Here is a 23,288-nt window from a genome sequence, read left to right as displayed (position 1 = left end):
ACAAAGACATGGACACGTTGAACAGGTTGAGGAAGGTTCTATATATTCATATTTTCACCTGCCACTAAGTAGCTGTGTATTTCTAGTAGCCTATTGTATCTAAGCTGTATAGTCCACTTCTCCAGATGACATCAGCGGTTCCCTGATTCGTCACTGCTCCATTTACTGCATCTCCATCTGTTTGTCTGCGTTTTGACTGGAAGGATGAAAACACTCAGCAACTTGGATCCCGGTGATTTGTTCAGGTAAGTTTACATTAAAGTGTGGTTCGTATTCCGAGCCTGTAATCTTCAGGACATGGGTCTACATGAACCAGACAAAGCATCTTCCTCCTGTGTGTCTATGGATGCTGGATATTCTGCTTAGACCCACACTCAGGGTTACAACAATTATATTCCAGAGCAGTTAAACCTGTCTCTCCCCTTAGATTTTACTCTCTGCCTTCTGCTCGGCCTGTTTTTAGTTAGATTCTGTCACACCTGCAGGTTAGGATGAACATGAAGAATTCTGGCTTGTGTGACTCTGCATTCAACACAATGTGTTACAAATACCAGTTTAATGTCACAGTTTCTCTTTAATTACTGGTATTTGCTGGATTTTCTAATTTGAGAGAGCTCACTGTGTTTTGCTTGAATGTTGAGCTTCTTTTAATTTCCTTCTGTAAAGAAAACCCACCTGCTGAATACTGACAGCAAGGCCTGTCACGGTGGAAAGAGGCAGAGAACAGTTAGAAGCTCTGAGGTAGCAGGTGATTTTAATGAGGACATCTGGTAAAAACCTCTGGATGATTTATATGTTTAACTAAACAGGGTCTGGATCTGATGTGGATGGATACACATTATAGGATATTGTGTATGTGCTTTTGTTTCACACAAACCTAAGAGTTACACATGTGCAGCTCATCGTCCCTGGGGGAGAATAAGGCATGAGACTCTGCCTTACAAGGCCTCGCATTGTGGAGACAGTACTGGCACTGAGGGAAGACTGTAGAACACACACAAGCCAATTCATCAAAGCTACAACTGAGAGCCAGCGTGGCTTCAACACAACGACTATTCCTGATCTATGGATGGAACAGGAAGTAAAAACAGGCCTCTGTCTCAGATCGGATCCCAACTCCAGCAGAGCGTGTGTTCATGAGTGGAATCGTCCTGGTCTCTCCTACATCTTCTTTGCCTCCCGAGCGCTGCCCTTCAAAAAGTCGCTCCTGAGCAGCCGATAAAACAGCACGATGTTCATGGCGGTCATGATGGCCATGCCCACGCTGCCCAGCGTGTAGGCCAGCAGCGGCACCTTGTCCCTGTTGAGCACCAGCCAGCGCGTCATCCAGGCCAGCGTGTTGATGCGGAACACCACGTACGTGCCCAGGTTGGTCATGCTGTTCACCCGGTACAGCGTTCCCGCGGCCATGCTGGACATGCGCATGACCTGCCGGAGGTGGAGGAACACCGAGTTGATCTCCACCAACAGCGCCACCACGGCGAAGCCCACGTAGCGGCACGACACCACGGAGAGGCCGAAACAGGAGATCACCTGGAGGAAGACCATGGATGAAGGTCAGACTGTGAGCTACAGCTGCTAATTCACATGTAGTCCTCACTTCAAATGTCATTCTTGTTCTCTCAACTTTGTAATGATATTTTGTTAATGGGCATGTTTAATATTTGTGATTATGAAATTGTGTGCTTTAATTGACAGATGAACACCAGCAACAGCATCCAGATAAACAGCTTATGAATAACAATAACAATTCCTGTAAAACCACACACACACACACACACACACACACACACACACACACACACACACACACACACACACACACACACACACACACACACACACACACACATAAACACACACGTGTACATGTGTACACGTGTAGGAAGTGAGAATCTTTATTGACATAATATCTTCCCTAACCCTAAAAACAGGATTTATATGCCTCATCTTTTTTTACAACTAACCTCATTCTGAGCTCTTCCCTAACCTTAACCTCAGAAGCCTAACCCTAAAACCTAGAAACCAGTTCCAGAACAACATTCATCCAACACCAACCTAGTCACTGTTGTTTTTTTTGCACTATTATAAATGTCAAGACAGAAGTAAGACAAACATAAGATATTAATTACAGAACATAAGTCATAAGTCATCAGATGGCAGCGGACATCGAACTGCTTGCTGTGTGCTCCTGTCCATATTATCTACCCAGAGTGTTTTCACACGTTATACTCGTCGCTGTTTAAGCCCCCCCCCCCACACACACGAACGCTACTGTGTGATGTGACGTCACACAGCTCTGCCTCTGTCGGGCAATGGAGAGAAGCCAATCAGGACTCGCTATAAGGAGACGGTCCTACCCACCGCACCACCCGGCCGCCGAGAAGACGAGCCCTGGAATGTTCTTCTTATTTAACAAGAATTTAACGGCTGCAGGTTGAGAAAGTTTCATCTCTGCTCGTTTACAGTTAGTTGTTGACGTGATGACGTAGAGTCAGTGTTGGAATGACTGACTGACTTGCAGCGGCAGCCCGACGACCAGGGACGTCATTCAGTTAGAAGAGCACAGTCGTCGAAGCTTGGGTAGAAGTAAAAGCAAGCAAGTCGAAGGAAACCGCTAGCATGTGAGTAAGCAGCGAGGACGGAGCAGGAGGAAAGCTTAGAGAGAGCAGAAGTGCTACATGGTAATACTTCAGCTTAAAAACAAATTAGCATAAAACTGTTCAGTATCAGTTACCATCTGTCTGGGAGCCTACCACTGGTAACCAGTCCGGGTTTTGAGCAGCAAACTCTCCAGCATAACCAGTTTCAACAGTCAGACAGCAGTGTTATCCGTATGAGTTTGTTGAATTATTTTTGTTTGATATGTTATTGGTAATGACATTCTTTGCCTTCTCTTTTTATCTGAAAAAGTATCAAAAGTATTGGAATACATGTTTGTATTGGTACCGGTATAAAAATGTTGGTATCATGATAACACTACTGACTGGTGACGTTTAGAGCCACTAACACACCCCATGACTGCGGTCAAGTGAGCCGTCGTTCGTTCGGCTTCAGCCGCTCTTCAAAAACGTCTTGCGCCCGTATTACGCGCTTTACAGCAGAGCACAAAACACGCTCGTCGCGACTTCCTCTTTTCATAGCGACACGTCTGGTCTGTTCAAAATATGGAAAACTACGAAACAAAATATTGCATATATAGAAAAACTGTCGCCTAGTAAAGATTTGTGTACATTTACTGTAAAATTAAGCATTTATTAGTATTTAAAACTACCATGTCATACTGTAAAACTTTGAGAATTAATAACTTAACTTTGGTGCATAGTTCCAGGCTCGGACCACTTTCCCCCTGATCTACTAGAGGTGTACTATCACCACACAAAGATCTGTGTATTTTTACTGTATAGTTTAGGATTTATTAGTATTCAAAACTACCATTTCATACTGTAAAACTAGAATTAATAACTTAACTTTGGTGCATAGTTCCAGGCTCAGCCCACTTTTCCCCTTGTTCGAGCGTGTTTTGTGCTCTGCTGTAAAGCGCGTAATACGGGCGCAAGACGTTTTTGAAGCGCGGCTGGCTGAACGACGGATGAACGAACGACGGCTCACTTGACCGCAGTACCTAACTGGTACCACACACCTACCACAATAAAAACAAGTGTTCTCAAGTGTTGATTCTTCTCTGTCTCCTTTAACAGGATGAAGATGATCTTTAGGATCCTGCTGCTCATCAGCTTCATCTCATGCGTCTCTGGTTCGTTCACATCTTTACCGTTCAGCACAGAATAAATGTTTTTTGTACCAAATCACACAAAGATACTAATTCACATCTCATCTGGATTTAACAATACAGTAAACATTAAATAGAACTAAACCTCTGTCAGCACCGAACATAAATACTCAGATGTTAAAGTTCTGTGTGTTTGCTCCACAGGATCATTAGTAGTGAATGTGACCCAGACCCACTATCAGGCAGAGCAGAACCACAGCATCACACTGGAGTGGACCTTCACACCCAAACCTGACACGTCCATCACCTCAGTTTACATCATCTGTCAGCTGGTGACTGATCTCAGAGCCTCAGTCCTGTTTCATCACCATGAAGGTGTTGAGGTCTCAGAGTCTCAGGATCAACAGTTTTCAGGACGAGTCCACTTTGACAGAGACGAGCTCAGAGAAGGACGCCTCAGACTCCAAGTGTCCAGACTCAGGACTGATGACTCAGGACGCTATGACTGTACCATCAGAACACCAGATGGTTGGAACATGGACGTATGTCGACTCAACGTCACTGGTGAGTTGGTCCAATGTTACTGTTGATTTTCAGGATGATGTTTTACAGGCTGAGCTTCAAGTAATGATTGAACTAGTTCTAATCTATTATTATATCATATGTTGAAAACAGAAACACATTGAATCTAACGATTCGAACTGGACATATTGTAGTTTTTGACCTGGAGCAGAGTGAAGTTCGACGTTTATGAACTTGTTGAACACATTTGATAAATTACAGAGAGAGAAGACACACAGTGATTATTTTTTCCATGTTCTTTACAGCAGCTGTTGATCAGCACAGAGCTCAGATGACAGTGAGTCCAGAACCAGAGAACGTTAGGAGAACAGGACTTTATGCTGCACTGATGCTGACAGCAGCCCTGCTGTTTGTCTGTGTTCTACTGTTGCCTTTTTTCCGTTTTGTCCTAAAAAAGTAAACCTCAGGTAACGTCTGCTGTGTGGGTTTAAACTAAAGAAGACAGTGACTTCACAAAGCAGACATTTTCTCTGTCTCTGAATTCTTTTTACTTGATGATCCTGATGAAGCGGCTTCTAGTTACATTTGAAACATTGTTGGTGAACAGAATATTTTAAACTGTGCTTCAACATCAGCATTTACACCCATAGAAAACCTGTGTCCTCAGGCTTAAGGCTGAGACGTGTCATACTTTTACTCCATGACAGGTTGAAACTCTTCTGTTGAGCCAGAGTTCAAAGACAAACCTGGGTTTGGATCCACCCTCAGTTCCTGCCACTCAAACCTTCCCTGCTGTGTTTCCATGTTGTCTAGTGTCAGTTTGAGTTAGTGGAGGTGTCTCTGCTTCTGTGTGTGTAACATGTGCAGTAATTTAGCACTTAATCACTTATTTATACATATTGTAAATAAAATATTATTTATACTGTGTTTGTGTGCGGTTGGTTCCTAATAAAAATTGAATGAGTCAAACTGATGCACTGAATCTAACACTTAAACACCACAGCCATACGGCGGCGCTACAACATCATAGTATTAATCTTAGTGTAAACATGTAAGAATAAAGTAGCTGACTCAGCTGGTAACAAGTGAATCTGTACTGGCAGAAGTTAAACTAACTTATTGTGTGTGTGTGTGTGTGTGTGTGTGTGTGTGTGTGTGTGTGTGTGTGTGTGTGTGTGTGTGTGTGTGTGTGTGTGTGTGTGTGTGTGTGTGTGTGTGTGTGTGTGTGTGTGTGTGTGTGTGTGTGTGGTTTAAGGAGCCACTGCAGTATGTGAGTGTCATGACTGTATCATGTTTCCATGAATGTTCTCTCTGCTATTTCCTGTCGTGGTCTTGGAGCCTCTGTAGGACTCTCCCACTTGCTCATCACTCCACAGCTGGCCTGTTCTTATTGGTTCCTGTCCACCAAACTTCAGCACTGAATCTAACATTTACATTACAGCCACAAGGTGGAGCTACAACATCATAGTATTAATCCTTGCATAAACGTCTGTCTAAGCAAGAAGATGGAAAAACAGATTTTTAATCCTTACATGTTATAATAAAGTAGTTGATAGAAACGACTCAGCTGGTAACAAGTGAATCTGTACTGGCAGAAGTTAAACTGTAACTTATTCCCACCACTGGTTCAAAGGTAAAAAGTTCAAACTGTGTTATTAGATGTCAGAGCTGAACACAAACACTGAAGGCTCTGAATGAACAGCTGTGGACACTGGGAGCAGCAGGTCCATGGTTCTACTGAGACACTGAGGCTCTCAGAGCTTTCATCACCTCAGTGTTTGAACCCAGCTCCATAGTGGAAACGATACAGCATCACCTTTAAAGCAGTCAGACATCACAGCAGGAAGTTGGAGAACAAAGGTGCAGTAGAAGCTGTTTATGCCTCATGTCAACTGAGCAGTTTCACATCAGATCGGATAAAACTTTGTTAAACTTCATCCATGTAGAAATATAATTGGTGTAAAGCCTTTGTTCTGGTTGTGGAGTTTCCAAAGTTGTGAGACCAAACCCAGGAAGCTGATGACATGTTGGACCTTCAGCAGCTCTAGTTGTATCTGGACTTTAACCCAAACTGTTCTCAGATCTGCCTGAAGTGTCGACTTCACCAACTACTAAGAGAAACTGTTGCTGCTCTGATGATCCAACAGATGAAGCTCAGCTGGGTTTTAGTTTAACAGAAGGTTAAAGCTGCAGAAAAGGTTGACACAAAGATACAAATAGAAACAAAGTCATTCAGAAAATACAGAGACAAAATAATCAGAGCTAGTTCTCAACACTAAGACAGTTTAGAACAAGTCAGTGGAGTTGTAACATCTCAACGACCAAATGTCTCCATGTTTAAGTCTCTACATTCACAGACCTGCAGCTCTGTCCAGAATGAGGATCTCACACTGTGAACACGATGGTTGAGGCTCTGAGCGACAGCAAATGCTTCATTTGGGTTTATTTGTTATGTTATATATTTATTAGCAGTAGCACCAATTCACAATAAAAGTGTTTATTGATAATAATGCAGAAAAGTAAACTGTCTTCACTGTGTCAAATGTTGTGGTACTTTCTATTATATAGAAATGAATTCAGGGGTCACAGCATCAGAAACAAAGTTCATCTGCTGTAGAACAAAGCAAAGTATCACTCATTCAGACATTTTATAGACAATTTGACAATTATTAATTATTATAAGGATGACAATTAATCATTAACATATGTCTCAATTTTATTCTGTTTTTATTTGGAGCTAAAACTATTTGGAGAAAAATAGCAAATCTGTTTTAAAACAAAATACTGTAAAATAAAAAGTAATCAGACATATTCACCTTATTGATGTTAGACTAATAAACCTTCTGTTAATTTGCAGCTGCTTCACACTGAAACTTTGAACATTTAGCAAAACTAGTGATTTACAGTGTTTAGTTGAGGGCAGATTAAACAGGAAGTGATGCAGCCAGTGGTGGTTGGTGACCACAACATTTAAATGTGGTGGAAGCTCTGCTGTACAGGTTTACCATAATAAATACAAGTTCATAGATTTAAGCTTCCATCATCATCACAAACCTGAACGTCATGTCCACAAACAGACGTGTTTTAAAAACACCTAAATATCCATCAAATATCTTCACTACAACCAAAACGCTCTCTCCACACCCTCCACCTGCGCCTCAGGCTCTCATCACCCACGGCCGAGCCTGAAGGAGCAGAGAGAAGCAGTGAGGAAGGATGAGGCTGCTTTATGTTTACTCCATCAGCAACATCCCATCATCTGCCAGACACACGATTAGAGCAGTGACATCAAAACACAAGGTTCATTCCTCTTATTTGAATTTGATTTTTATGTTGATACACTAATATTGGTTGAAAAGTTAAAGCTTATGAATAAATAACTATAGACAAAATTCTTACACATTTGACGTTCTCTGAGCTGATGGTTCCGGTTTCAATAAGTTTGTTGGGTTCAGGTTGAGTCAAAATTCCAGGTTTGTCCTGCTGTTGAAGGTTAAAGTCATTATAGCTGTTACAATAGCATTAAAAGAGTTTCATAATTTAACAATCACTACACAAAGATCAAATCAAAGGTTATAGACAACAAGAAAGTTTTTAGTTTTGAGTTTTATTTCACCAACGCAGTCATTCACTGTATTTACAGTGAATGGGTCAGAGCTGAACTGCAGAGAGCACAACAGGTCATTACAACATTTAAATTAGGTGGAAGCTCTACTGTACAGGTTTACCTGATAAACACACACAGCAACATAATAAACACAAGTTTATAGATTTAAACTTCCATCAACATCACAGGCCTGAACACCATGTCCACAAACAGATGTGTTTTAGAAACGTTTTAGAAATATCCATTAAATACAGTATCTTCACAACAACCTAAACGTGGTTTGAGGAAAATGTAAATGTATGTTACAAAAAAGTCAAGAAGCATGAATAAGCTACAACACTTCTGACACCACTGTAAGTCAGCTGTGTGTGTCTAACACTTCTGTATTGACAGTTCTTCACCACGCTGCATCTACTTGTTGTTGACTTGAAGTTCAAGATGACACAAATCTACAGAGGTCACAAATTGAAGCAATGTGAAAGGCTTGGCATTTTTGAGGCAATCACTGAGATGACGTTGAGGATTGTGAGGATTCCACTTAAGGCAAAATGAAAATTAGCCTGTACATCGTCACCCTCACGCTACAGAAACAGCTACAAATACAAAAGCGTTGATGCAGGTTTTAGACACAGCATCATCTGCTGACGGACACTGATGTCAGAGGTCTGTGGTACGTAGCTGGATGTAAACCACAGCATCATGTCACTGAGCTGTGCTAGATTAATCAGAGCAAAAACAACAGTCATCACCCAAATATTCATATTACAGAAAAATAAATACCAGTTTAATGTCACAAGTTCTCTTTAATTACTGGTATTTGCTGGATTTTCTAATTTGAGAGATTTCACTGTGTTTTGCTTGAATGTTGAGCTTCTTTTAATTTCCTTCTGTAAAGAAAACCCACCTGCTGAATACTGACAGCAAGGCCTGTCACGGTGGAAAGAGGCAGAGAACAGTTAGAAGCTCTGAGGTAGCAGGTGATTTTAAGAAGAGGACATCTGGTAAAAACCTCTGGATGATTTATATGTTTAACTAAACAGGGTCTGGATCTGATGTGGATGGATACACATTATAGGATATTGTGTATGTGCTTTTGTTTCACACAAACCTAAGAGTTACACACGTGCAGCTCATCGTCCCTGGGGGAGAATAAGGCATGAGGCTCTGTCTTACAAGGCCTCGCATTGTGGAGACAGTACTGGCACTGAGGGAAGACTGTAGAACACACACAAGCCAATTCATCAAAGCTACAACTGAGAGCCAGCGTAGCTTCAACACAATGACTATTCCTGATCTATGGATGGAACAGAAAGTAAAAACAGGTCTCAGATCGGATCCCAACTCCAGCAGAGCGTGTGTTCATGAGTGGAATTGTCCTGGTCTCTCCTACATCTTCTTTGCCTCCCGAGCGCTGCCCTTCAAAAAGTCGCTCCTGAGCAGCCGATAAAACAGCACGATGTTCATGGCGGTCATGATGGCCATGCCCACGCTGCCCAGCGTGTAGGCCAGCAGCGGCACCTTGTCGCTATTTATTATTATTATTACTATTATTCCTAGTCATGCTGCTGCTGTACACAAAAAAATTCCACATTGTGGGATTAATAAAGTCGTATCCTATCCTTTCTCCTAAATGTATCCCACCAACTTCAGGCATCAGTTTTACCCGAAGAGTTGACAAAATCTAGTCACAATTCAAATCCAACCTACATCTTCTTCTAAACTTAACTAATACAGGAACTAGTCTGAAACATGGAAAGACATGTGTCACATCTGAACCCCTTTTACTGTGTGTTTGAAAGAGTCAGTTCCAGAGGCGTGGTCCTGTTCCACCGTCTGTCCATCATCCTGCTCCGTTATCTGTTCATTCTCATTCATCCTGTTCCATCGGTCCACAGTCACGTCTGCCAAACTGCTCTGGGTTCAGTGGGTGCTCCGCTAATGTGAATCCAGGCCGTGCCCTGGGTTCTGTTGCCATTGGGTTCAGTCTTGTCTGTTCGGTTGACAGTGGGGACGACACAGGCACAGTTGCTCTCTGTGCTTCAGTCTGTCCTTGTGTCCGTAACCAGTGATGTGTTCGAGGGCCGTCATCCTCATCAGAATCAGATGAACCACTACTCTGAAGTCGTGCTCTGTGTTCCTGAATTAAACCCTTGTTCTTCTTTATTTTTGTTTATTTATTAACCATAGCAACAATTCACAATAAAAGTGTTTATTGATATTAATGCACAAAAGTGAACTGTCTTCACTGTGTTGAATGTTGTTGTACCTTCTACTATGTAGAAATGGATTCAGTTGTGGAATATTAATGTTTTAAAGCCGTATGTGATGAATATAGACTTTAATATAATGACATGACTTCTCTGTTGATTCTAAATTTAAATGTGTGTAAACTTTGTGTCTGTCATGATCAGTGATCAGTGAGTGGATGTTACTGTTTCTTCATCAGCGATCACAGCATCAGAAACAAAGCTCACCTGCTGTAGAACAAAGCAATGGCTTTGGCTATGATCAAATGAATAGAGTCATTGTTCCTAACTCATAAAAAACTACGGATAACTAATGAATTTGAAATATTCAAATTTTAGCGCTTTAAAAAAAACCTAATTTACAGTTCTCTGCTCCAGAAGTCTCCCGTCTCTCCAATCAGCTGCTTTGCTACAGGTTTCTACCCAGTCAGAGCAACATGTTCTGTTTGAGAAATGGAGAACAGATGCATGAGGACGTGGAGCACAAAAATAAAAAGAAAAATAAAACTAAAACCCCTTGGTTTAGTATTTATATGACATTTGCCCAAACAGTTTTTAATTTCTAAGTTCTTAGTTTCTCATTTGGACTCTAGATGCAGTAAAATGGACAATTAGGAATGTAGAATGATTTGCCTTCAGTCAAAGCGTTTACGTATATGAATTTTGGTCGCACCGCGCACCCGTACCGCTATTAATAGACATGGTGTGCAATAAAGGCCAAAGTGCATCTGGCCTTACTGTAGAAACGACTGTTCAGTGTTCATTTGCCTTCAGCCAGTCTGCCACATGCAAACACATTATATACAGTCTCACATCTGCTGCTCTTCGTCTGTCCTTCTTCTCTCCACTCTGTGTTTCTGTGGGACGCGATGTCGACGAGCGATGACGTGCGGGAGAGTGTAAAGGTATTGTTTCCGTCAAACTGCTAGTTTCCATGTATTAAAGAAATTGTGATGTTTCCACACAAAACGGAGAATTGACACACTAGTTAGAACACTTTCCCACTGTTTTGGCAGAAATATTATGGCAAACAACTGGAGGCTTCTGGAGATTTACAAACAAGTGCAGCATCTTGCAGTTTATCCTGCTGTCCGGTGCCAAGAAGTGTCACTGACGCTCTCAGCCTGGTTCACCCAGATGTGACCAAAAGGTAGTAATGGAGTATTTAGGCTTGGGTTTACAGTGGATTAAGACATTATTGAATGTGCATTTGACTAATTACAGTGGAAATAATAAACATGTTGTTTAAAATCTCATGTAAACCACATAGAGTGACCAACATCCACAAAATAAAATAATTTCTATTTGTCTATTGTCATGAAAACATTTCAAACCTTATAGAAACATGTCACTGACATCACTATTCTCTAGATTCTTCGGATGCGGTCTCCCGTTCCCAGCGGAGCTCGATGGCTGCAGAGTGCTGGACCTCGGCAGCGGATCTGGCAGAGACTGTTTTGCCTTCAGTAAACTTGTTGGTCCGAGTGGACGCGTGACAGGAATTGACATGACGGAGGAAATGGTAATTACACAACTCACAGTTTGCACCAGACTTTGGCACTGTGATGTACTGCTGATTAACTGATCCTTTTTTAGATCACAGCGTCACGTCAGTTCATTGAGTATCATCAAGACAAGTTTGGCTACAAGGAGCCCAATGTCACTTTTGTCCAGGGCTACATGGAGAAGCTGATTGAAGCTGGCATACAGAGGGACTCAATGGATGTAGTGCTGTGTGTTTCAATCATGGTTCTCATTCTACAACATTTATTGATGAAGCTGATAGTCTGTTTCTTTAAAAGAGGACTAATATTCAAAATAATATTTCTTACTGATCCAGGTCCAACTGTGTAATCTGTTTGTGTCCTGATAAAAGAGCTGTGCTCCAGCAAGCCTACAGCGTCCTAAAGGTTTGTATGGAGACAACATATTCATACAAAAAAGACTGGAACATATTGATTGTAATTAGCTGTAATTGTACACAGGAAGGAGGTGAACTGTACTTCAGTGACATGTACGCCAGCAAAGTTGTTCCTGATGACATGAAGCGAGATCCTCTTCTGTGGGGTAATACAGTGCATCACATATCACATACACAGCACATTAATGCTGATGACTCTGTTACTGACACAGTGTCCGTTGACCACGAGCCCTCTTTGTATTTGGTGGCAGGCGAAGGCATGGGTGGCTCTCTGTTTTGGAAGGACCTGATTCCTCTGGCCCACAGCGTCGGCTTCAGCACGCCGCATCTTGTGTCGGCGAGTCACATCGTGGTCTACAGCAGCGAGCTCCGTGTCAAAGCAGGTAATGAACCACACAGTTTGACGTGTTCGCTCGGTTCGTTCTACATTGCAGTTGGTTTACTTTTCAGGTGACATCAGGTACGCTTCAGGAACCTACAGGCTCTTTAAGCTCCCTAAAGGTTCAGCCTCATACAAGGCAACGGTGACCTACAGAGGAACGGTGGCTGATTTCCCAGATCAGCTGGACTTTGATTCATCACATCATTTTAAGGTATAAGTTATAGTCAGACCTATAAACTACTGCTGTTTTACATTTACAAAAAGGCATTTACACATTTTTGGCACATTGTCATAAGGTTTACTGTACTGAATATTCACATTAACAAACTGTCCTTAATGTAATGAGACAGACTTATTTAATGCCAACTTGCTTACTACACGCAGAAAGACGTGCCACTGACGGTTAATGCAGAGATGGCAACAATCCTACAGAGTTCTCGTTTCTCCCCTCATTTCACAATCCAAATGTTGGATGAACATGAATCCAGCTCAAACGCAACATCACAGGTACAGTAGACGATGGTCTGGGTTGAAAGATTAGCTCCCTAACTTGATTACAGTTACAGCTCTGATAAATATATTCCAGTGATTATTATTCAAAACTATTTCATTTCATGATTGGTAATGGACTGACTGGGTTTTCTCCTCCCAGTTCTGCCACCTCAACCCGTTCCTGTTGGCTGACAGACTGGGATCCTCTGTAAGGCAGTGCTCCAAAATGAGCCGCTAAAAGGAGGCAGCTGGATCCACAAGAAGAAGCTTTTTAAACGTCTATGAACAACTGCACAACAAGGAACCTAACTCACATTTGTTAGAGCTGCTGCAGAAAGTAAAAGTGCTGACAGTCATGGAACTGTAGTAATGGAGCCAGGGTTTCAGGTGTGTCCACTGATCACAATAAGCATATGATTCATCATTGTATTGTAATATTATAATGTACAAAGTCATCAGATTTCTTTCAATTATCTAGTTACACATTTATAACAAATGAAATTATTAGGGAACATTTTCCTTAGTTGGTACCACATGAGCACTTGTCTGTCTGTCTTATTGTGCTTGTGTTTTAATACAGTATCATTTTCACTTTATCACTTTCTAGGTCTAAGCTTAAAGTTCAGTAGTTAAAGGATAAGGTGACGCTTGCTCACAGACAGTAAATGGTTTATGAAATGTTTATTAAAGCAAAGCATGAGTGACAGTTTTATATCAAATGTAGCAATATTTCATAACGTTTTTAACAAAACATAGACAATTTATAATATAACCTCTAATAAAGTCTAGCAAAACTACTTTTCCTGCAGAAGAACAGAAAATCTCCCTGAGCTACAAACACAGACTGACAAGTATAAATATTCTGACATTTATTTTGAAGAGCTAAAATGAGGAATTACTCTCATTAATTTACCCTAGAATTAATTATGCGTTTGCACATAACCCTGTAAGATGAGTGCCTACCTCATCTTTTAAACACTAACACACTAAATACAAAACACACCATGTGATGAACACCAACAATAAATGTAAACACACACTTGCAGCGTATGGGTTAAGGCATTACAGTACGTGTGAAAGTGAGTTCAAAAAACCTTTAGAGCTCATTTAAAAAGTATGAGATCATATAATCAGTCATTTAAGTCATTTAGTTTTACGAAACCAATTATGTTGCAAACATTAAGATTTGCAAATTAGGAAGAATGTATGTTATTAAACTGTAATTGGAATATGAAAAACTGGAATCAGTTAGAGATCCCACATTCAGTACAATCAATACAGGGGAATCTACTTACAGTCAAGTGAACTCATGAGAACAAAGTATAACTTAAATAAAGATTTCCTTGATTTACAGTAACAGAGGTACGTGTTAGATCAGACCAGAGGCCTTACTGGCGTCCAGGAGGACGACCCGTTGGGTCCTTTTGATTTGGGAAGGGACAAGATCGAACGGTAGCCTCCGTTGCCATGGTTACATCTGCAGCCAACTCAGGTCCTCAGCTCTGAACAGATAAGGAAGGGAAACAACAGAGAGCAGTATCCAGGTTACAAATCACATCCTGTGGGACATGATGTTGACGGAGGACACAGAGCAACCCAGCATTACAATCTGCAGTAAACACACTATAACATATTTAATAAATAGCTGAAGGTGTTTTAATAAATACTGATTGTAAAGACAGTTTTCATCAGTCCTACATCACTTTTTTACCATCTTTTAGGTAATATTTGTTTTTTTCTGACCACCACCTACTCAGAACATAGTTAAACTAGATTTAATTAAACTTATTGAAGAATCTGTAGCAAAAATATAGACTCTAGTTTGTGTGAATGCAAGCGGTCACTCACTGAGCCTGAGCCTTGGTTATAGTCTGGCCAGTAGCCATCAACTCTGCGAGACGAGCCACAGCAGGATCGAACATCAGACTGGCTGCAGCCACCACCACGTCATCCCTGTTGGCAGGAGGAAGACATTCAACACAAACACCAGAGATTCAAATGCAGCGGTAACAGCTGTGGGATTCACCACTACTCACTTTATGTAAAACGCCAGGAATTTCCTTTCTTCCACTTTGCCCTTGAATATGATTTCTGTGTGTCCTTCACCATAGCCTGCACAGAGGAGAAAACAGTCAGCACCATCCAGGCTGAAAGACTCTAACGCGGAAATGACCTCAGTGAACCTCGACCTGTGTATCTGATGCTCTTCCCAAGCAGCACAGTCCAGAAAAAAGGAACCGAGTCAATTTTGGTTGGTTTCTTTAGCATGTTGAGGGCAGCTACTTTTCCTGAAATAAAAACACAGAAAGAAGCATTAAAAAGTCAAGCATTTAATTCTTTTTTACATCAAGCAATTATTTTCACCCATAATATATTGTACATACTGTACTAGAAGCACCCAAAGCACACATCACTATCCTTGGTTTGACATTTTACCTTGAGCTTGTGACATTTGCCAGTGACCAATGTTAACCCTTTGGTCTCCACGAACTGTCAGAGGGAAAGCGGTTACATCTCCAGCACTAAAGACGTCAGCAACATTGGTCTTCAAGAACTGTTAGAAGATGAAATGTATGGAGCATTGCAATATTATTCTTAAAAACAAGACATGTGTACGCATCAAATAAACACAACAACACAAAGCCTAAAACCATGTTCATTAGCCATGTCATCACATCAGGGTTCTTAGTTCGGTTGGAGCCCATGGCCTCGTCTCTTTGCATCACCTTGTCAACAATCACGGCCTTCTTTGAATCTACTTCCACACCACTTCCTGCCAAGAAATCGGAATTGGGAATCACACCTAAAAGAGGAGAAGAAGAAGTTTGTGTTGGGTTCAGAAAAACTTTGAGAGCAAATTCATTTTTGAACTAATCGTCATCTTTCATGATGAAGCAAGTTATGTTTAGTCGTGTAGTGCTCCTCATATTAAAACAACTCCACACACTCATCTATCTTTGACGTGGAACTGTGAAATTACCAATTCCAGCAATCACCACATCAGCTTCCAGGATTGTACCACTGCGGAGCACCACCTCCTTCACCTGAAACCAGAATCATTTAGATTTAAATTACTGGTTCTAAGCACGCTGACCTACTGAGCTGTTATCTCTAAATCAGACTGAATATCAGTTAGACGTAGTTACCTTGCCGTTCTCCCCTCTGATCTCAGTCACGCTTTCGTTCATGTGGAATGTTACGTTTTTCTCCTGCATCATCTTAAAAGAGAGGGGATGCTTATTAGGCTGGTGAGTGTGACGACAGTGACAGGGGACTCCCCTCACAGACCTACCTGCATGGTCATCCTGCCGATCTCTGGGCCCAGACTCCGTTCATACGGGTATGTGGCAGAGCCGACCATGCACACGCTGGCAGCTTTGTCTGACAAGTAGGATGCCACCTCCATACCTGTTCATGCCGAAGAGATCATCAAACACCAAAGCAACATTAACAAATTGGTTCTTGTAAAAATAATCAATCCAGGTTTCATTCTTCTGTGTGAATAAAGTAAAGATACAGAAAACAGAACCTATGAAGGAAGTGCCGATGACTACAGCCTTCTTTCCGAGGCACGAGCTGTGGATCTCTCTGGCATCCTCGTATCCCTGCAGTAGTTTCACTCCAGTCAGGTCAGCGCCAGGACAGCTGAGCGGCCGCGCTCTGTGAACAAAGCGAGGTCTCACATCACAGCGCTGTCACGGCGAAGCTTCAGCACTGGTCCCTGTGTTCCGTGAAGGATGAGCTGGTCTTTAAGGACGCTGACGCTCACCTGCAGCCCGTGGAGATGAGGAGCTGGTCGTAATGCTGCGAAGTGCCGTCGCTCAGCTTCACCTCCTTCCCAGCGGGGTTCACCGACACCACCTGCAACTCGAGGCGAGGAGAGGATCAGCGTTTGCTGCTGCCGTTAGAGATGATGAGGAACACAAACAGAGCTCACCTCTTTCTGTAGCCACACTTCTATTCCGTGCTGCTGATAAAAGTCAGTGGAGCGAAGGACGATGCTGCCGCTGTCCAGGTTCATAGCCTGAAAGGGGAAAACTCTCATGACACTGAATGCAGCTAACTATTGCTCATAAAAACACGCAGCAGTTTAGGTCTTACCTTGCTCAGTTTGGGTTTGTCAAACGGAGGGAGGGTGTCTTTGGTCACCATGATGATTTGACCTTCGTAGCAATTCTGTCGCAGGGTCTCGGCACAGAGCAGCGATGCAGGACCTGAGTGTTATTTAAATCAGCGGTTTAGCAGGAAAAGCATCACATCATGTGCCTTAACATCTGTCTACCTGAACACCCATTTACCGATACGAACGATTCAAACTGGGCTTTAAAAAAAGAAAAGGAAGGATCTAGTAGTGTAATGTCTCCAACAGTCAGTTTTCATCACGTGGTCAGGGATTAATGATGGACTCGTACCTCCTCCGATGAGCAGAACAGTGTGTTTGGCACCCGGCGCCACGCTGCACATCTCCCTCACACGCTTTGTTAACCCGAGGTGCTGAGGGAGGCACACGAAGCAGGTTCTGACACTGGCAGAAGCTGGACAGAGGCTCTGTGATTGCTTCAGATGGGTTTAACTGGCCGTCCCTTACCTTTTTGTCGATGGTAACGTAGACCTTCCCATCTTTGACTTTGACCTGTTGAATAAAAAAAATGTACGTTTGCTCAAATGTTGACTCTGTTTTCCCTAAAATATCATTTGACATGTTGCGGAGGAAACAAAAGACGGACACTGGGAACCAGTCTAAACTGGGTGTTTGTACCTTATAGCTTGGCAGACAGTCCAGTCCCGGATACTCTTCAATGTCTCCAGTTCTGACGTTGAAGCATGCGCCGTGAAAGGGACATCTGACCCTGTCACCAACCAGAGCACCTGAAGGATCAGAGGTGGGAGCATTACGACACACCTGTCGTTGCATTAGAATGAAAAAACGTGCATTGCTACAGAATAAACTGGGAGGAAGGAGAGGAAGCTGTACCCTTGATGAGAGGAGCATTGTAGTGGGAGCACTGGCTTCCAACTGCACTGTACTGTCCCTGAGTACGGACCAGCAGCACCTTCTGACCCCCCACAGCTACTTCTTTCATCCTGAACAAACACAAGACAATAAGCAAAATGAATAAGTTAATTTAGTCTTGATGCATATTTTATGCAGTGTGTTGTAACTTACTGTCCATCTTTCAGGTCGGATTCCTGACACACCACCTCCGTCACCTCACCCCCTTCATCATGACTTGGTTGTTGATGCTGACTCATCCTGAGACTGCAAGACATGACATGTTAAGAAAACCTGTTGGGCCGAGAGGCTGGAATTACACAGCAGCTTTGTGTGTTCAACAAATGCCTACGCACACGTGATGCACACATTTATCTTTCCCATGGCACATTCAAACCCTATTATGTCTCGGCTCCTAGTGTTTTTACGCTAACAATAAGAGGCCAGGAGCAGGTGTGGCCCCCACACAGCTCTGATTTCAACACCATTCAACATGAAATGTACAGAACAATAGGAGAGTTCACCATTTTTACTTAATGAAGCTGAGACTTAATATCTGACGATTGATGTAACTGTTATGTTAAATCGTTGTTTTAAAGTGATGAATTTATTACACCAATTTTATTATACTATAAAAACATTAATTGTCGAAAAATTAAGTCATGACAATTTAGTGACAGAATGCAAAAATGAGCTACAAAGCACCAAAAGGCTCTTGTTTAAACGCTGGCATCTCATTTAATACTGTCACTGCTGTAAAGACACAGGCGCCTAACGGGAGCCTCTTTATAATTATTATCCACAAAAAGTGAGTTCTGCCCGTTGCTACAGCAGCTCCAACGCATCGCTTCCATACAGTCCATGTTTACTTATCGTGATGCTGAATAATATCAAGCCGTAGTAAAACCGTGCTCACCCTTATTCTTCCACCTGATGCCAGAGAGAAAACTCACCTGCGCCGCCGCTTGAACTTATTTTAAGCACCGGAAAAAAGCAACCGTGATCGTCGTCTGTGCACGAGAACCGCCCTCGTCGAAGGACGTCAGAGTCTCGTGCTGCTTCGCGAGCTCCTCCCACAGTCAACGGGACAGCAGAGCCGAGTAGCGGCGGCGGCTGAGCTACACCGTCACGTCCACTAGATGGCGCTACTGGCAGTTTACGCGATAAGGAGAATGAAAAGAACACTACATATTTCTACACTTCTGACTTTCCTCTATTGTTTCTCTATCGGAAAAAATATTTTTAAAATTCTAATACACTTATAGACAGTAAACCTTTTGCTGACCCCACTCACAAACTGTTTAAGCTCCTCCCATCTGGCAGGCGCTGCAGCGCCATGGACACCAGAACTGGTCTGAGCCGAACTCTCCACTCACAGAACAAGGAGTCAGTTCAATAACCACGAATCTGATATATTGTTCTGCAAGTTCATGCAAATAAACATGTAAATGAAGTTGTTGATTAAATCTAATTCTGATAATACACAATATTCATCAACTTTTCTGTAGTTGAGGTAAAGGAGCTGCCGTATGGCGGTATGGACTGAACTATGATAGGATCTACAGCAGGATTCCCATTCCCATATTTTACTTAAACAACACACACACACACAACACGAGCAGCTGCCATATGTATAAGATGTGTCTAAACGAGGGGCAGCGAGGTAGAACAGGGGCTGAGGTGAAGAAGGTGCAGGAGTTTAACAGCTCAGTGTGATGTGGAACAGAGGTGAAGAGGCGAGCGCAGGCAGGTTGGAGCGGGTGGAGCAAAGTGTCAGGAGCGTTGTGTGACAGAAGAGTGTGAGCAAGACTCAAAGACAAGGTGGACAAGACAGTGGTGAGAGCGTCTCTGCTCTGTGGGTTAGAGACGGAAGCAGTGAGGAAGAGATGGAGGCAGCAGAGATGAAGATGCTGAGGTTCTGCTTAGGAGAGACGAGGTTGGACAGAATCAGAGGGACATATTTGTGTGCTCTTACTGTTGATTTTTAGTTTTCTGAGTGTTTAAAATTTTGGACAAAATTTCCAATTTGCAGCGTATGGGTTAAGGCATAACAGTACACTCTGAACAATTCTTAAAAGCTTTAGATTTCATCTAAAAAGCATGAAATTGTTCGATGAGACGATATTAAGTTTCAGAAAACCATTTATATACAACCATTAAGGCAGGTTTGGAGAAGTGTTGGTTTTCATTAATACCTTGAATCTACTTCAAGTCAAGTAAACTCATTTTATACTGAACTGCTGCTTTATCTGAGTAGTCACTATGAGAACAACTTAAATAAACATTTGCTTGATTTACAGTAACAAAGGTACGTGTTGAAGCCAACTAGAGGCCTGACTGGCGACTGACTTGGTTATAGTCTGGCCAGTAGCCATCAACTCTGCGACACGAGCCACAGCAGGATCGAACATCAGACTGGCTGCAGCCACCACCACGTCATCCCTGTTGGCAGGAGGAAGACAGTCAACACAAACACCAGAGATTCAAATCCAATGTAACAGCTGTGGGATCCACCACTACTCACTTTATGTAAAACGCCAGGAATTTCCTTTCTTCCACTTTGCCCTTGAATATGATTTCTGTGTGTCCTTCACCATAGCCTGCACAGAGGACAGTCAGCACCATCCAGGCTGAAAGACTCTCAGGTGGAAATGACCTCAGTGAACCTCGACCTGTGTATCTGATGCTCTTCCCAAGCAGCACAGTCCAGAAAAAAGGAACCGAGTCAATTTTGGTTGTTTTTTTTAGCATGTTCAGGGCGGCTACTCTTCCTGAAAGAAAAACACAGAAAGCATTAAAAAGGCCAAGTCAAACATTTAATTATTTTTTACATCAAGCAATTATTTTCACCTATAACATATTGTACACACTGTACTAAAAGCACCCAAAGCACACATCACCATCCTTGGTTTGACATTTTACCTTGAGCTTGTGACATTTGCCAGTGACCAATGTTAACCCTTTGGTCTCCACGAACGGTCAGAGGGAAAGCGGTTACATCTCCAGCTCTAAAGACGTCAGCAACATTGGTCTTCAAGAACTGTTAGAAGATGAAACGTATGGAGCATTGCAATATTATTCTTAAAAACAAGACATATCATATCAAGGAACTTTGTCTGGTTGGAGCCCATGGCCTCATCTCTTTGCATCACCTTGTCAACAATCACGGCCTTCTTTGAATCTACTTCCACACCACTTCCTGCCAAGAAATTGGAATTTGAAACACCACCGCCGTCACTTCACCCCGTTCATCATGACTTGGTCCTTGATGCTGACTCATCCTGAGACTGCAAGACATGACATGTTAAGAAAACCTGTCAGTCCAAGAGGCTTGAATTACACAGCAGCTTTGTTTGTTTAACTAATGCCCAAGCACACGTGATGCAGACATTTATCTTTCTTATGGCACAGTTCAACCCGTATTGTATAAAAGGAAAAAATAAATGTAGAAAACAGAAAAGGTGAAACTTTTACATACCTCACCAAAGTCATATAAACAGCTTTGCTGATAATTTTACCTAATAAATCTTAAAAAAAAATACAGCAGCAACCTAAAAACAAGGACCTAATATCTGACAAATTATGTAACTGATGTTAAAACATTTTAAAGGCATGGGAATATACTTATTTTTTATATTCTAAAAACAACATATTATTTTTCCAAACATTAAAAGTCATGACAAGATTGAGCTACAAAGTACTAAAAGATTTTTGTTTAAACGCTGGCATCTCATTTGATACTGTCACTGTTGTCTAGACAACAACCTCTTCATAGTTAGTATCCACAATAAGTGAGTTCTGTCCGTTGCTACAGCAGCTTCCATGCATGTCCATATTTTATTGTTGAATAAATTATTTAATCAAAGGTGTGTAATTGTGTTTCTCTGTGGATAATAATTTAACAGTAGCCTTAACATGGTGAATATTTTTGATAGTCAGATGTTATTAGAGCTGCATTTGGTGCTTCTGCAATTCTGTTTATTACTACATTGAGGAGACATGTTTGTCATTTAGTTAAATCAAAGACCTTTATTTTATTTTATTTTTCCACAGAACATGACTTTAATCACCTTCTCACCACCTCTCCAGCTTTGGAGAGCTTTTGCACGGATGTCTGACTAATAAAGATATTTTTATTGGAATTACGACTTGTCAAAGTGTAGTTGTAGTCTTTAAATACATTTTGAACTTGTAACTTGTAAAACCTGTCTATCTTATAGATCATCTATTATTTTATATATCATCTCCGGTCCGCTTGCCACCTTTATAAAATATATTGAAACAACCAGTCCGTTCAAACTGCATATAAGCCGCTTGGCAGTCATGTGACGTCTCGACGCCTCGCGCTCTTATTGGTCACGTGATTCGGAACGCGCTCGAGATTTTGCTTGACGACACTTCCGCTTCAAGAGATCGATGCTGAGTCGAGTAGGAGGTCTCGAGTTGGACATTTCTAAGTAGCGGTGGCGGCTGAGCTACACCACCACGTCCAGTAGATGGCGCCACCAGCGGCTTACGCGATACGGAGAATGAAAAAAGTACATATGTTTCTCAATAACACATTCCTCTGTTCCTTTATTGAGAATTTTTTTATAATACATTAGAAATAGACAATATAACTGTATACTGTGCATCACAGACAACTTTGGGTACTTGCAAAAGGCATTTGTTTGAAACCATTTATAATTTCTATACAGGCACGAAAAGATCACCAGCTGTTAGAAGTGATCGAAATGATGTGCATACAAGTAAGATGATGCTAAAATCTATTACATGACAATTTCACAATAGCCAAGATGTTAATTACATTAATTAATTAATTAATTACAAGAGCAACAGGTACGTTTTAACATTGAGCATTACTGGATCTATGTAGCAACTGTCTATGAGAATTGCTGAGGTGTTGATCTTTTGGCAGAGAATCTGAGCTCATTCTAATAAAATGACCTACATTTCCAGAGTTAAAACTTTAAAGTAGGTCTTATTTGATCAGGGTTAAATGACTTACACACTTACTATAAACACTATGGGTTGAAAGTATTTTCAACCGATAGGTGGAGCTGTGTCACCACCTATTACAGCAGTCATTCATGTTTACCTTCCTCTCTTTTGGATGAGCATCACGTTGTTTTGGCCTTTTCTATTGAATGAAGAAACAGTGAGAAAAATAAATAACTGCTCGGCTCGTTGACTCCATTATTGTTTTCTCCATAAGCGTTAAATGCTTCTTCATATAAATCCCCCGTGGTTTGTGAGCCACTGTGCTGCATTTGCAGCCTTCGAGTTCTGCGTAATTTACAACTTCAGTGATCGCATAGTAATTTTTGGTGGATTTAAGAAAAAAGGTACATACTGTACCTTTAACTTTAATGCAACTATTATTTCACCTATG

At 41.7% G+C, this 23,288-nt stretch overlaps 4 protein-coding genes across 11 annotated transcripts; 2 read left to right on the top strand and 2 right to left on the bottom strand.

Moving 5' to 3' along the window:
• Positions 1–729: 729 nt before the first annotated feature.
• LOC114867667 (TLC domain-containing protein 2-like) lies at positions 730–1,865 on the bottom strand. The gene has a single exon (XM_029170534.3). The coding sequence runs from the start codon at positions 1,546–1,548 to the stop codon at positions 1,162–1,164; it is 387 nt and encodes a 128-aa protein (XP_029026367.1). The 5' UTR covers positions 1,549–1,865; the 3' UTR covers positions 730–1,161.
• A 460-nt stretch (positions 1,866–2,325) lies between these two features.
• Positions 2,326–5,182, top strand: LOC114867664 (CD276 antigen-like). 5 transcript variants are annotated; one of them, XM_029170530.3, is made up of 5 exons: positions 2,333–2,624; positions 3,702–3,757; positions 3,938–4,297; positions 4,561–4,722; positions 4,963–5,182. In XM_029170530.3, coding segments are annotated over exons 1-4 (573 nt in total). In that variant the 5' UTR covers positions 2,333–2,622; the 3' UTR covers positions 4,716–4,722; positions 4,963–5,182. The 5 variants fall into 5 exon arrangements, with proteins under 5 accessions (XP_029026364.1, XP_055370277.1, XP_029026363.1 ...); XM_029170531.3 differs by having other exon boundaries at positions 2,326–2,624; positions 4,564–5,182; XM_055514302.1 differs by having other exon boundaries at positions 2,332–2,684; positions 4,561–5,182.
• Positions 5,183–10,797: 5,615 nt separating this feature from the next.
• zgc:153372 (uncharacterized protein LOC767695 homolog) lies at positions 10,798–13,704 on the top strand. The gene is made up of 10 exons (XM_029170509.3): positions 10,798–11,013; positions 11,125–11,258; positions 11,480–11,630; positions 11,705–11,841; positions 11,949–12,018; positions 12,094–12,175; positions 12,281–12,412; positions 12,480–12,622; positions 12,796–12,918; positions 13,064–13,704. Exons 1-10 carry the CDS (start codon positions 10,978–10,980, stop codon positions 13,139–13,141), a joined length of 1,086 nt encoding a protein of 361 aa, XP_029026342.1. The 5' UTR covers positions 10,798–10,977; the 3' UTR covers positions 13,142–13,704.
• aifm4 (apoptosis inducing factor mitochondria associated 4) lies at positions 13,570–21,534 on the bottom strand. Of its 4 annotated transcripts, XM_029170501.3 has the most exons (24): positions 21,375–21,534; positions 21,049–21,183; positions 20,819–20,936; positions 20,569–20,667; positions 20,421–20,496; positions 20,246–20,338; positions 18,071–18,163; positions 17,879–17,988; positions 17,663–17,772; positions 17,492–17,536; positions 17,316–17,397; positions 17,005–17,117; positions 16,841–16,927; positions 16,673–16,764; positions 16,433–16,563; positions 16,196–16,311; positions 16,050–16,121; positions 15,884–15,947; positions 15,630–15,706; positions 15,340–15,457; positions 15,093–15,191; positions 14,940–15,015; positions 14,752–14,856; positions 13,570–14,405 (listed from the first exon to the last, which is right to left on the bottom strand). In XM_029170501.3, exons 3-24 carry the CDS (start codon positions 20,832–20,834, stop codon positions 14,375–14,377), a joined length of 1,905 nt encoding a protein of 634 aa, XP_029026334.1. In that variant the 5' UTR covers positions 20,835–20,936; positions 21,049–21,183; positions 21,375–21,534; the 3' UTR covers positions 13,570–14,374. The 4 variants fall into 4 exon arrangements, with proteins under 4 accessions (XP_029026334.1, XP_055370098.1, XP_029026336.1 ...); XM_055514123.1 differs by having other exon boundaries at positions 20,421–20,667; XM_029170503.3 differs by lacking the exons at positions 20,246–20,338; positions 20,421–20,496; positions 20,569–20,667; ... (1 more) ...; positions 21,049–21,183; positions 21,375–21,534 and adding an exon at positions 18,850–18,994.
• Between the last annotated feature and the right edge of the window lie 1,754 nt (positions 21,535–23,288).

Source organism: Betta splendens, chromosome 13, assembly GCF_900634795.4.
Source record: "Betta splendens chromosome 13, fBetSpl5.4, whole genome shotgun sequence".
In the NCBI taxonomy this organism is placed as follows: domain Eukaryota; kingdom Metazoa; phylum Chordata; class Actinopteri; order Anabantiformes; family Osphronemidae; genus Betta; species Betta splendens.
This window is presented reverse-complemented; position numbering and strand designations above follow the sequence as displayed.